Raw genomic sequence first — 12,738 nt, forward strand, 5'->3', positions numbered from 1 at the left:
ACGGGCCCGGATAGCCGTCCAGCCGTCGGGTCTTTCAGGCGTCCGGTCGCTTGGACCAGTTCTGTGAGTGTTAACGATGTCATTGTGGCTTTGTTTGCCACCATGGAGCGACCAGCGTCTTTTAGCTTGCTTTAATTATTATGCTGCATCGCTTTGGAAAGCAATCTAAGCACGAATAGTGACGAGGAAGATCTGCTGCCCGTGCTGTTATTCGCGGAAGCGGCCCTCAGACGGCGCCCATTTTGGGTTCAGGAAGGTTGAGGTCGCGCGGGGAGTGGGGAATCCTTCTCATTATTCACCAGCTATAGTAACACTCTGACGGGTCCCATTTGCCTGCTTGTCTTGCTCAACATGCCATGCTGGTTTCGCAAAGCGGTTGTATGGTAATCACAAGGGCACAACACTAAATACGCCCTGAGCTGACAACGCCACCAGACCCCACATTTGCTTTAGGTAAATAACCGACAACGACACGGGACACCGGTGCCATGGACACCGACACGAGCTTGGCATTTTTGGTGCGACAAATCTGGCACCTGTGACGTGATATATCATGCAATTGAAAACACAAAATATGACAGCCAAACAACGACACATGCTGCTGAGCAGTCCTTCGCACGCAAGAAAGTAGCTACGCACATGTTTTCACGATGTTCGTGCTATACATTCACTCGTCTCTAATACAACACATATGTGTGATGCGCTCCAACGTGTCGGTAGGCAGCACGAGCGCAGTCGAAAGCCCAAAAAAGATAAACCAAGTTTACCTGTCGGCTGGAGACGTGTATGGGTTCGGATGGCCTGTCTCGATGTCGACGGCGGTCGGTGAGCTCCCCCCGGCTCTCAGTGGATCGAGGGCCGCACGTTGTCCGTTTCCGGGTCTTCGGGTTGGGCCCCCAGATATTCCATTGTTTTCAAGACATTCCGGGTCTAGAAGGTGAATCGCCAGATCATGTGTAAATCGTGCTTCAGAAGGAATATCCCAATGTATGCACAGTCCCGTGGACATATTGGGGACCGTTCGTTCATAAAAGCCAAGAGCTGGTTCGGGCAGGTAACTGACCCTCCCGGTACTCCATAAAAATTCCGAGACCGTACGGCAGCTGCCGTATCGATTGGCGCCGCTGAAATGGCGGCACACCTTCGCACTGCGTTGGAGGTATGCATCTTTCATGAGAAAGTTTGATCCAAGGTAACAGAACTTTGGTTGAGGAGAAAGGCTGCACTATGCTGCCCGAGAAAGCAGTATGAAAATATATTGCTCGCAAAATGATCGCCTTCCTACCAGACATAGTGATGTTCGTCCTCTGTGAGATTAATTAAACTTAGTTGGCCCTGAAACACACCTGAAGGTTCGAGTGTGAATGTTTCGAGGTCTAAAAGCCCCCTTGTGCTGCATGGTACTTCCGTGCACCGTGGTTTGTCGAGGACGCCGCAGTCGACGCTGTCGAAAGCTTTCCCTAAATGGACGGCGATCAAGATCAGTATAAATTATTTGCCTTATTTTGTGCATAATTCACTCGACAGCTTGGGGCAGGATGTTGTTAAATTGCCTGACCTGCAAGCACGTTGGTCGAAAGTTAGAATGTCGTTGCAAGTGTCTGATCCCAGTGGTGGCGTTATTTGAGCGCTCACTTAGAGTTCTGTCTCGGTAAAGGGACGTCATATGAGCGCTGGCCTTGAGTTCCATCCCAGTATTGCCGTCACACGAGCGTCCACTCTACAACATTTCAGATCGGTGATTCAGGACGATAACATTGTTAAAATTGATCCGTGAATGAAAACCCACGACAGGCTGAGGCGGGGTTGATTTGACCCCGTAATCAGATCCAGACGATTCGGAAATCTGGTGTTTGCCTGAATTCATCTGCATAAGCTGTTTCGAAGTACGCATTTACAGACCGGTGCTGCATATGTCAGTAATTTGGTTCAAACTAGAAGCTCAGTTTCCACTGGTCTGAGCTCATTTCATTGCACCGGTAGTTTGTCTGAATCACACGAACAACGAAGATTAACAAGGTATGTGCTGGTAGTGTTAATGGATTGAGTTTCGTCATCTGGTCAAATCTGGCTTGCTTGGCCCAGGATCTAGTTCATGCATCGTCTCCCTTTCTCAGAATTTCTAGCTCCAAACTGGTCCAGTCAGTTGTATCACGCATTTCGCTCAGCACTGCTCACGTTCATCTGCTTCGATGTTTCACTCTGGCATAGAGGGGCTTCCACATTTTAATGATATGAGGCAAGCACCAGAAATGATGAAAAGAGCTCATTTGTAATCATAGGTGTGCTTTCTAGCGCAAAAGGCTATTCCTTTTAACAAGCTTTCAACATTTTTAAATGCACTCCGCAATGCGCGTTCCTTTGATTATGTCACGGACCGTTTTAATAGTGTCAGAGTCGCTGCTAGGTTGACCGTATCAAAGTTGACACCATCGGAAGTCATGTCTCACTGGTGGCACTTCTATGCACCGTAGGTGGCGTTGGCCGTTACGTTGTGATTATATAATTTTCGACTCACAGCCTCATGTATATCATAACTAGAGCAATCGCCTTCCATCATTGAGACACTTGGTGCTGGATCACTGTTTACAAAAGCATTTCAGTGGTCGTATTCGTTTTGACCACGAGCGCATCACGGCAAAAGAGATGGTGATAGTTGCGTGTCGTTTCTATGACATCCTGCATGTTTGAGTGACTCAAATAGGCCGCGCAATAGACTGCACAACTTTGCATGCGTCAAGCCCAGACGCAAGAAAGTTTGAAGCCTCAAAAACAGCATGACCCTGCGCTGCAGGGAATGTTTATGGAAATGGCTATATCAGTTTAAAACCACCATACAGATGTCGAACATTACTTTTAACACGACACGCCATGTAAAGCACAACACAGTACATTCAATTTTGGATGCACGGGCAGTTCCATTCACAGAAGCCACGTGGCTTCCAGCATCAGTTATTGGCTTCAGCCATCCCGCCAGGCGTACGGCATGAGAGGAGCATCTCGCAGCTTATGCATGCATATGATGCGTGCATATCTTTACTTGCAATTCCACAGTCCTGCTTACATGGGTCCGCCCTATTTTCGCTCCCAAATTATTCAATGGTCCCTGCAATGGTCTGCCTTGGGTCTTATCTGAAACATGCAGCATATACGGAATTATAAATCGTTAAAACAACGTTCAAAGATAAAGGACATATTATGTCGTCGTCGTATCGAGATATCATGCCTTATCATTAGCGCGGGAGATGGCATTATAGTAAATGTTCATCATAACAATCTCACGGTGATAGAGCCGTGGATCGCACACAGGTAAAGACAAAGCATTAATAAATTGTGTACGCCCTCATTATGACGAAGGAGATTTCTGAATATGATGCGAGCAGGTGCCTGTACAAGTATTGGGACACCGATATAAAATAAACTAATAAGACTTAGAAACGAGCAAAACGCCTTGAATTTCTGACTGCGCAATAATTTGGTTTCATTTTAATTTCTGGAACTCTGTACCCTGGGTCTGTACTCCAGCAAACGTATGCAAACAAAGCTGTTGTTCGGTGCACTAGAAGCCCGTGTGTTACGAAAATTTGGGTAAATCCATAACTTACGCTTGCTACACAAGTTGCATAAGCTAATCGTTCTTTTAACACATGAGGTTCTGGCGCACCTGAAACGCGCTTGTAAGAAATGGAGGAAAGCGCCTCTGTTAAATAAATAATACTGGCCGCATTGCTTTTGACTTCGTGGTATTTTGTATTCCGTGAAGCAATCGATGATGCTCCGACACACCTGTTGTGCGTGTCGTTGATTAGACGTCATTTTGCGACTTCCAAGATCCAGCGTGTGAAGCAAGGTAGATGAGTACGTTCATACGTGGTGGAGCATACATGTTCCTCAAAAAGCCTGCATTGGGATGTGAGAACGTTCATGACTGTTATCCGACAACAATGCGTTAGTTTCATGTTGTACACTTTCCAGATCTTTGAATAGGACAAACGGACAAAATGCCTTCTTGAAACTGCAGACAATTAATTAACAGTCCGTGCATGTTATCAACACATCTACAACTGTTACACTGTCGCATCATAAAACGTATTTTGCAGCAATGCGGCATTTTCTCAAGCAAAGCTTCATTGGCGCTTCTTTGTCTGGGAAGCTGTACCCAATTCTTTGAAGTTTTCAGATTTTGCCTTATGCGATCCATGGATCTATTCGTTATCAGCGGGTTGAATTGAATCTATGGAAAACTATCACTGGAACCAGCTGCCAACAACGTTTCGCCGGTGAAATCGCCACTGTGAAAATAATGGAACCTTTAAGTACAAAATGCTGCCGCCACTGTGGTCAGGGGAAAGGTGCTGAACTGGTAATCCAGCGGCACTGAGCACCACTCCCAGAGCGGGCACGCACTGGCCCGCCTGGCATGCAAAGATCAGCTGACAACTGACCAATGACATTCGACCTAGGCTATAGGCGGCTGTGACGCAGCATTATGTGACACTTTAAGTCCCCCTGAGTCCCGTCTGACGAAAGCACGAAGGCTTGAATATCCGTTAAGCTGGACAGCACAGCTTAGTGATGGGATCAGGAGCAACAAGCTAGGCTTGTGAGGTACCTTCAAACCGAAGACAATCATACAAAACATTCGGAACGCATTTATATAAGAATATAGCGATTGCCAGTCATGTGTTTGACCTCAGACATTCCTTGCCTTCACTGTCAGGTTGTGTACAACAAGACTTCGATGAAGCCCCAGTGGCACGTGCAGGGCCTGATCCCTGGCCAGCGGTACAGGATCCACGCCGTGGCGCTGAACGCCAAGGGCAGGAGCGCTGCTGTCATCCTACCGGCCGACACCGTCACCGGCCCCGAGAAACAGCAGGAGAACAAACAAGGTCAGTGGTACAGACGGACGATTGGTGTCCTCCCAACCATTACTGTCACTGGCTCCGAACGACAGCACGAGAACAAACAAGGTTAGCTGTGGCAAACAGCTGGTTGTTGTTTACCAATTGATGCTGGCGCTGGCTTGGAAAACCAAACAACAGAAACGATTCTGGCAGGAGACGGCTGACCTGCGTTCTCAGGTCATCAATGCTTTAAATACTGTTAAGCTTAGCATTTAAAGGGAATATCACACCTTTTTGTACTTTTTACTTATGGTTACGTCAGACATGTACCATTTGATTATTAACACCAGTTTTCTCGAAATCCTTCTGAAAAGGTCATAATTCCGTTTTGAAGTTGCCGACCGCGCGGTAAAAATCCCATTTCTCACCTTGCTCACCACTTACCACTTTGTGAGTAATACAAAATATCCATAACGATGTGTATAACATAATATTATATGTAACATAACAACATAATATTAGATATAACATAATAGTAATACATATAATCTATCTTGCTTTTTCCAACGTGCGTGTTGTATAACGTTTACAACAAAGTATTTTATCAAAATCCTTTCGTAATAAATGCATTGAAAGCTTCAACACACCGTTCAGACAAAAATATATGGGACCAAGAGGTTCTTGTTCTGCGAATTCAATGAAGCGTCATATTATGGCTTTGATTTCTCCCACTAAGGTGTTTTCCACAGCGGTTCTTTTCGAGGCGCACATTGGATTTTGGGAATGAGAGTAACACATGATCCATGTAACGCACTGGTTGAAGCTTTAACCAATCAACTTCGTGGTAACAGACCCTTGCCCGCTAGGCCAATCGCAAAACGTTCTTTTATTCACACTAGTAGAGCTATGCACGGTAGTTCTCATAACGCCGGTGGTTGCGAAGGCTGCGAAGATGTGTAGCTTTGTTACAAAGCGTTGTTACTGCGTAATTTGGACATAACAATAAGCTAAATGGACATATGTTATGTCTTGACGGTGCTACAGTGGCATAACCCAGAGTTATTCCTGGACGTAGGTAGCCCTGAGGCTTCACCAGAGTATTTCGTTTGATATGCCCGAAAAGTGGGACACTCCTCTTAAAACCACCCTACTCGCGTGCTGTTTTGCGAAGCCTGCTGCGCAATTTCTGCATTGGTGAGACGTGTTTCGCAGGCTCGACCGTTGTGTTTACAATGATAAGTCGTAAGGTCGATAGCCCGAGTCCAAACGGAGACACGCATTCGCACATAGCACAATTATTACCAGCGTTACCTCAGCTGTCCCGGATCGGAAGGCGACGCCACCAGCCGGCGCCGAGACCAGCTGCTTCCTCACGACTGCGCTCCGCGCTCGACAGATTTCACGATCGCTGAGATGCTTCCGGAACCAGCCGAACACTCGCCGCTGCTGGCCCTGCTGGTGGGTGGGGTCGGCTCGCTCGTGCTGCTGCTGCTGGCCGCCATCCTGGCGGCCTTCGCGTGCCGCCGCGGTCACCGCCAGGGTGCGCCAACAAGTCGGCTGCACCTGACGACGCCGGTCGACCTGGACAGCGGCGACACGAGGGGTTCAGACGTGTCGCCTGGTCCCAACGGTTAGTGGATACCAGGAGTATACCAGGACTCAAAATCGGACGCAGGATCCGGGATCTGGACCGTGTCCTCGATATGTTCCGTGCCATTCAAGATCGAGATCCGGTGATTGCAGAGTCGAACGCGATCCGGGATTAGCCCCTGCCATCGCGGGTAACATGCATTCCCTCAGCAACGGGAATTTTCTCAGTAAGGTTATTTGAGTTTGGTGCGTGCCCCCCCCCCCCCCCCCTGCTCCGCGAACCGCAGTGGTTAACGAGGCGTTCACGCGGTGGGAAGCGTGTCGTTGCACCGAGACTGTTCCACCACACTGAATGGTCACAGCCCTCCCCCCCCCCCCCACAATTCCAATGTAATGAGGCAGGGATATTTGCCAGGCAAGGTTACATGCACGGCATGGAAAAAGCTTTGCAGCTGCATGTAAAATGGTATGACAACCGCACTATTTTGGCGACTGGGCATTGCTGTCACGCATGGCAACAGCTCGTAGGGCTCTTAGCTTTTTCTTCGTTCATGGAAGGTCTTAGACGCACACAAAATAAACACGTTGAATTAGGCAAAAGCTGAATGCGCAGCATAGCTTACGCACGGTGCTCGCCGGTGGATTTGCCCCAGCGACCGCCAGAGCTGGCGCGTGAGATGCAGACCAACTGCGCCGTTCTGCGCGCAATGGGCAGGACATGTGCAAGTCACACCGTTTGGCTAGGCGGACCATATTTGGTATCAGTGAATACGACCTCACACCGCTGGAAGCGCGGTCGCCGATGGCGTGCGCGGGGAGCAGAGCCGGCCGTCTGAGCGCCTGCACCTGGTGGCGCGCGCTCTGGAGTAGGCTATCTCCACAGCCACGCCGGCCAATGGATACTGCGCCAGCCGGCCGGCCGGTCGTTCGACGGCCGGCCGGCTGCTGTGAGATGAGAACGTTGTAAATTCATGAGATGACTGTGACCTGACGGCCAGGAGGGGCCGCTGGAGTCGGCTGGCCGGCGGCAGCGGCGCTGGCCCGGCGCCGCGAGCGTGACGCGCCGACCGTTGTGGTGCGGCGCCGCTCCCTCCGCGGCCATCGGGCCAGCCGCGGCCGCTGCAAGCCTGACTGAGCTCCATTACCGACCCGCGACAGTCAACATTAATCACCGTTGTCGATCCCTCGTCGCTATCCGGTGTACAGGGCTCGGTAATCCGGTGTATTACAGATGGCGTGGGTGGCATAACAGGTGGGGCGTATGCTCTAGGCCAGCGATCTGTTTGATCGGACGAATAGTTTATTTGGCAATAATGCATTTCCTATTTATCCGCGTGCTTATGGATACGACTTTCGACATATTAAGAGACCTCGAACCCGTATGCTGCTTTATCATTGCCTCAACATTGTCAACTCGAAGAGGGATTTCCTTAACCCCATGCTAGTCGCCGGTCCAGCCATCTTCCACAGATTGGGGACGGGTTGGCGGGACCGCCGCAGCCAAATGTGCGCGTACGTGTCAATGCAAGTCTGAGAAAACAACAGAACACAGGACGGTAGCTTTGTATGTGATCCACGACTCTTCCCTGATATTTTGTGGCGTCTGTCAGAGATCACTGATTGAAATGACTTTGATCTATGCTCTTCATAATCAGATCGTACGGGTTAAGACGTCCAGGACCTGACACAGCTTTGATATGTTATACACCGTTTTACAGGTGCCGACCATTTACACCCACAACACCCCCCGACCGCACTAAAGTGGTGAATCAGTATCTGACTATCCAGCCATATATCAAGGGAAGGGTTCCAAATTTATATCGGGTTTTGAACTGAAATGCCATCTTGAAGACCTTTTGTTCCTGTTAACAATTCTTCCCTTCTTATGACCCAAGCCCCTTTAGTTTCTGAACTATATGCCCGCGAAAATGGCGAAAAATATAGCGGTAGAGTACTTCAAAGACACGTTGGCATCTATGACGTTGCAATAACGTTATTCAAATCCGGCCATTCCAAAATCCATGCGGCGTTCAAGACCAAGAAATATGATTATCGAGGCGCTTATATCTGGCGTTCGTGAGTGCTATTTCCAGTTATAACGACCGTCGATTGACTCTCAATCCATGTTGTCCAAGGTACGATGACGTAATCAGACATTGACGCGTTAAGCAGTATATTTATTAACAGAGTATTGTGCCGTCTAGTCTTTTCTTTCCACTCTTTTCCACTCAAAAAGCGTACGAATTGCTGTGAGTGAGCTTGTTTCATCATATTTGATGCTTGGTTTAACATCTTCAAAGGTGAAAGATTCTCTTTAAAGGGAGTGCTCTGCATTTGAAGATATTGAGGCAATCATCAGATGTGATAAAAAAAAACTCACTGTTAAGTATATGTGTCGTTTTTATGAGCATGTCCGCATTTAAAGATATTGAAGCAATCAGCAGATATGATGAAATATACTCTCTCATAACGTATGGCGTACTTTTAAATGGGAAAGCCTGCCGTGGACAAAAGCATTTCGTTAGTTGGGAAATATGCTCCTCAATGCGTCATTGTTTGCGTCATGGAACGTCTGTACGACGATGAGTTACTTATGGCCATGACAGTATTATTCCCCTGATTTCCCGTAGAATAACCAAGAGAATGGGAGGAAGGATGGATTGATTTTTCGGCTACATGCCTGTATCGAACCAAATATCATTAGTAAGTTGAAATATCCTGCAGATAGCCCTCGATTTCTCAGCTTTTTACAGCGTTTAATTGCGAGCCACATTTTTTACAAGTCACCGACATTCATAGGATTTAATATCAAGCAACCGCCAATCATTACTACAATGCAGTGTATATCCAACCAAAAATTAAAGTGCGAGAAAAATGCATGTGCATGGAGACGGATTCAAGTATACAGACATCACGCATCACGCATCAATTATACATGCAAGCGATTTTAAGTAAACAGGCATCGCGCATTACTTAGCGCGCCCGGGTGGGGTGCAAATTAACCTCCCCCCCCCCGAAGGTTTTTCCGGAATGGTTTCCGAACGGCGCGGATTAGCCGCGAAATTTTGCATAGCTGTAGAAAATTGAATAGCAGATCGTTTAATGTAAAGGATTTAGATGTATCTTGTAACTTCGCTGACCTATGACGGGTCAAAGTCAGGCCATGGTTTCAGCGAAGGCAATTTCTAGCGAATCGTTCAGTCTGATACTACAACGGAGTGTTTGACGAAGCCATACATATCTGAGATGCTTTCTTATGCAACACACAGATTGAATGAGCAAATTATGTTGACCTAAGGTCAGATATGAAGGTCAGACCAAGGTCAAAACCAACCTGTTTTATTATTCTAGGGCTTGATGTATGGGATAGTTTCAGGTGTTCATTTTGAATTTATTGGTAGCAGGAACCGCATTATGAGTCTTCCATTGACCTTTTGGAGGCCAGAAAAGGTCACTGACCTAAGATCACCCAGGTCAATATTTTGTTTTTGAGACACACTGCCAGGTGTAATATTTGTCGCTTATTCAAATACAAAACTCAGAGCAGTCTTGCATGATTTTCGTCACCATGACCTTTAAAAGGTCAAATAGGTTTACTAACCTTAAATGGGCTTGTGGCCTTTTGCTTAGAAACAGTTATCTAGGTTATGGGGGCACTTTGGAGACCAACCTGTAATTTGACCTTGTTTGACCTTATTTGACGAAAAGGGCATGACCTAGAAACCCCAAGCTTTGACCTAGGTGAGGTTGCGTACAAACCAGTACATCCTGTAAATTTTGTGCCTCTAGCTTTCTTAGTTCCGGAGACCTCAGGGTGAGGTCAAAATGACCCCCCACCCGAGTGAAGGATATCTGGCCGGCCACCCGGATGCGTGTTAAACATGCGAACGATTCCATTTTAACGGGCATCGCGCATCACCCCTCAGACATCACCCATGCATGTAAATTATTTTAAGCTAGCACGCATCACACATCAAGGCACTGCTCACGTTCGCATGATCGGCCATGATGAGCCCCCTACGTTACGGTCTCGTCGCCGACTTTCCGTAAGACTGGATTCGCCTTTTTTCCTGTGTTGACGGTCCTGTGCTCTTTAGATGACTCGGAGTTCTTAAAGGGGCACAGGGTCCGTACCTCCCTGGATTTCAGCCTAAGTGTGTCTCGTCAAAAAATGGCCGCCGAAAATTGCCACCAAAAACACGGATTAAAGTGGGATCGGATATTGAGGCTGAGCATCCACACAGATTCAGACATATTGAAGATCAAACAAGCTGTATCGCGTTTGAGCCTGACGCCAATCCCAGGCGACATTGGTTCAAAGCAAATTTCAGGAGGGGCGACGAACTGCACTGGATGATCTTCAAAATGACTACCTCAGCTCAACACCATATACAAATGAGAAACACTCCCTTTGATGACTTAAGGAATACCAAATGATTGCATTCTTACCTCTACAGATTTTGGCATTTGCTATTTTCACATCTTAATCCGTCCCTTACAGTCCGCCCGTCCGTCCCGTCCGTTCCCCTTCAGTCCGTCCCCGCTGGCCATTTCATTGCATGTTTACATGCCTTTACGTTATGCCTATCACATTTAGTTGATGACTGTTTTGTTGAATGTGGAAATATTATTGAGCCGCGGTGATTGTGTTATCATGATGGTGACATGCATCACCGTTAGAATAGCTGCTCGGAATAGCGTGCTCGTCTAGTGTGAAAGCATGAATGCAAGGCTCCCGCCAGTTTATTCTCCGGCCGTCGACAGGTCCTGAGAAAGGGTTGGATGGTGTTTGGCTTTTAGCCATGAATGCGACACAAAAGCGAATTATTTTCATGGGGTTGCTGTGATTCGAACCAGGGTCTTTTGATTGTGAGTCCAGTGTAACCGATTTAACAGGGAGGGACAAGCTTTTGGGTGTAAAAACGTTGTGTCACTTATCTCCTGGATGTCTGGTGGTTTTTCCGCAGAATTAGGTTGCACGTTGGGCACATGTCTGCACCTTGCTTGCTGATGGGGATGTTAGCCGATGTCATCTGTACTGTTCCTTGACCTTTTTTACTTTCGTCGTGGTGTTAAGTCGTGCTCACTGTTGATAGATAGATAGCATGGTGCCTCTTTTACGCAGTTTTTTGTATGCTCCTGAAGTATCGATGGTCTGACTTTGGTAAATGTTCTCTGCAGCATTGAGCTATTTCTGAACTGTCCTGATGCAGTGCGTGCAAATATTTTTTTTCTGATCTGAGATAAGCCCTTGTTGTCAAGTCATGATTCTGTTGCTGTGTTTTTCGTGTAGAGGCTATGGTTGTTGGGTATGTTTTTCGCGCTTCCGGCCTCTGAAGCCATTTAGGTACCTGTACTTTGCGGAGCGTCTCGGTTAGAAAGTTAATTTCTCTCCTCATGGTTGTATTATGTTATCTGCTGGTATCTGCGCGATGTCGAATGCAGTTATCGATTCCCTTTTTATTGCGTGGGTTTTGCGAATGGAAGTTCAGGTAGCAACAGATAGCTGTTTTTTTCGCTACAACGATGTCCTAAACCTGTTGCTAGTTCTCTTGATTTGTGAGTCTAGGAAGGTATGTCGCTGTTGTCTACACGTTCCGTAGTAAACTGGATGGATAGTCGCAGGCTGTTGAATTGGTCGAGGAATAAGGTCATGTCTTATTGGCCTTGCCAGAGGACGAAGATGTCGATGTTTCGCAGCAACACTGATGGTTTGAGTGATGTGGTTTCCATCGACATATTCTCAAAATGTTCCATGTATATGTTCTTAATCATCGGTCGCAGAGGTTTAGAGAGGTCACTTCACGGATTGAACGTCCTGGATCCAGTCCAGACCAGTCCGGGTAGCTCAGATCCAATCCACCCAGTAATCCGCTTTTTCCTGATTTCTCAATCCAACCCGATCTGGTCCGACTTCCTAGGAAAAATCATCACTTGAGTCCGGGCCAACCGCTACTCCCTTAACGGTCGTTTAAATTTTAACAGCAAATTTGATTTATTCGAGTATCATAGACTTGAGTCATCTGTTAATTTAGATTGGAAAGCATGTGAAATAAGTTACCACAAAGCAGTGGGGTTTAACTGCTTATATACTGAATTTGTGTGTTGCACATTGGTATCGGGTTTTGAGCTGAAATAGCAATCACGAAGATCATTCAGTGCAGTTCACAGTCCCCCCCCCCCCCATTTTAAGACCTAGACACTTCTCGTTTCTGAGCTACGCGCTCGCGAGAATGTTCAGACTATCACGGGGGTAGACTATCTCAAGGCCACCCAGGCGACATCCATGACGTCATAATTA

The 12,738-nt window shown here is 47.2% G+C and overlaps 1 protein-coding gene across 1 annotated transcript in view; it reads left to right on the forward strand.

Annotated features, from left to right (window-relative positions):
- The window catches only part of LOC119094261 (uncharacterized), a 29,896-nt gene that overhangs the window by 12,670 nt on the left and 4,488 nt on the right, over nucleotides 1–12,738 (forward strand). Inside the window, exons 6-7 of the mRNA XM_037217336.1 lie at nucleotides 4,721–4,892; nucleotides 6,244–6,477. Coding sequence (XP_037073231.1) covers nucleotides 4,721–4,892; nucleotides 6,244–6,477 — 406 coding nt within the window. The remainder of the gene's footprint in view (nucleotides 1–4,720; nucleotides 4,893–6,243; nucleotides 6,478–12,738) is intronic.

Source organism: Pollicipes pollicipes, unplaced genomic scaffold (genome assembly GCF_011947565.3).
Source record: "Pollicipes pollicipes isolate AB1234 unplaced genomic scaffold, Ppol_2.1 Scaffold_4002;HRSCAF=4701_pilon_pilon_pilon, whole genome shotgun sequence".
Classification (NCBI taxonomy): Eukaryota; Metazoa; Arthropoda; class Thecostraca; order Pollicipedomorpha; family Pollicipedidae; genus Pollicipes; species Pollicipes pollicipes.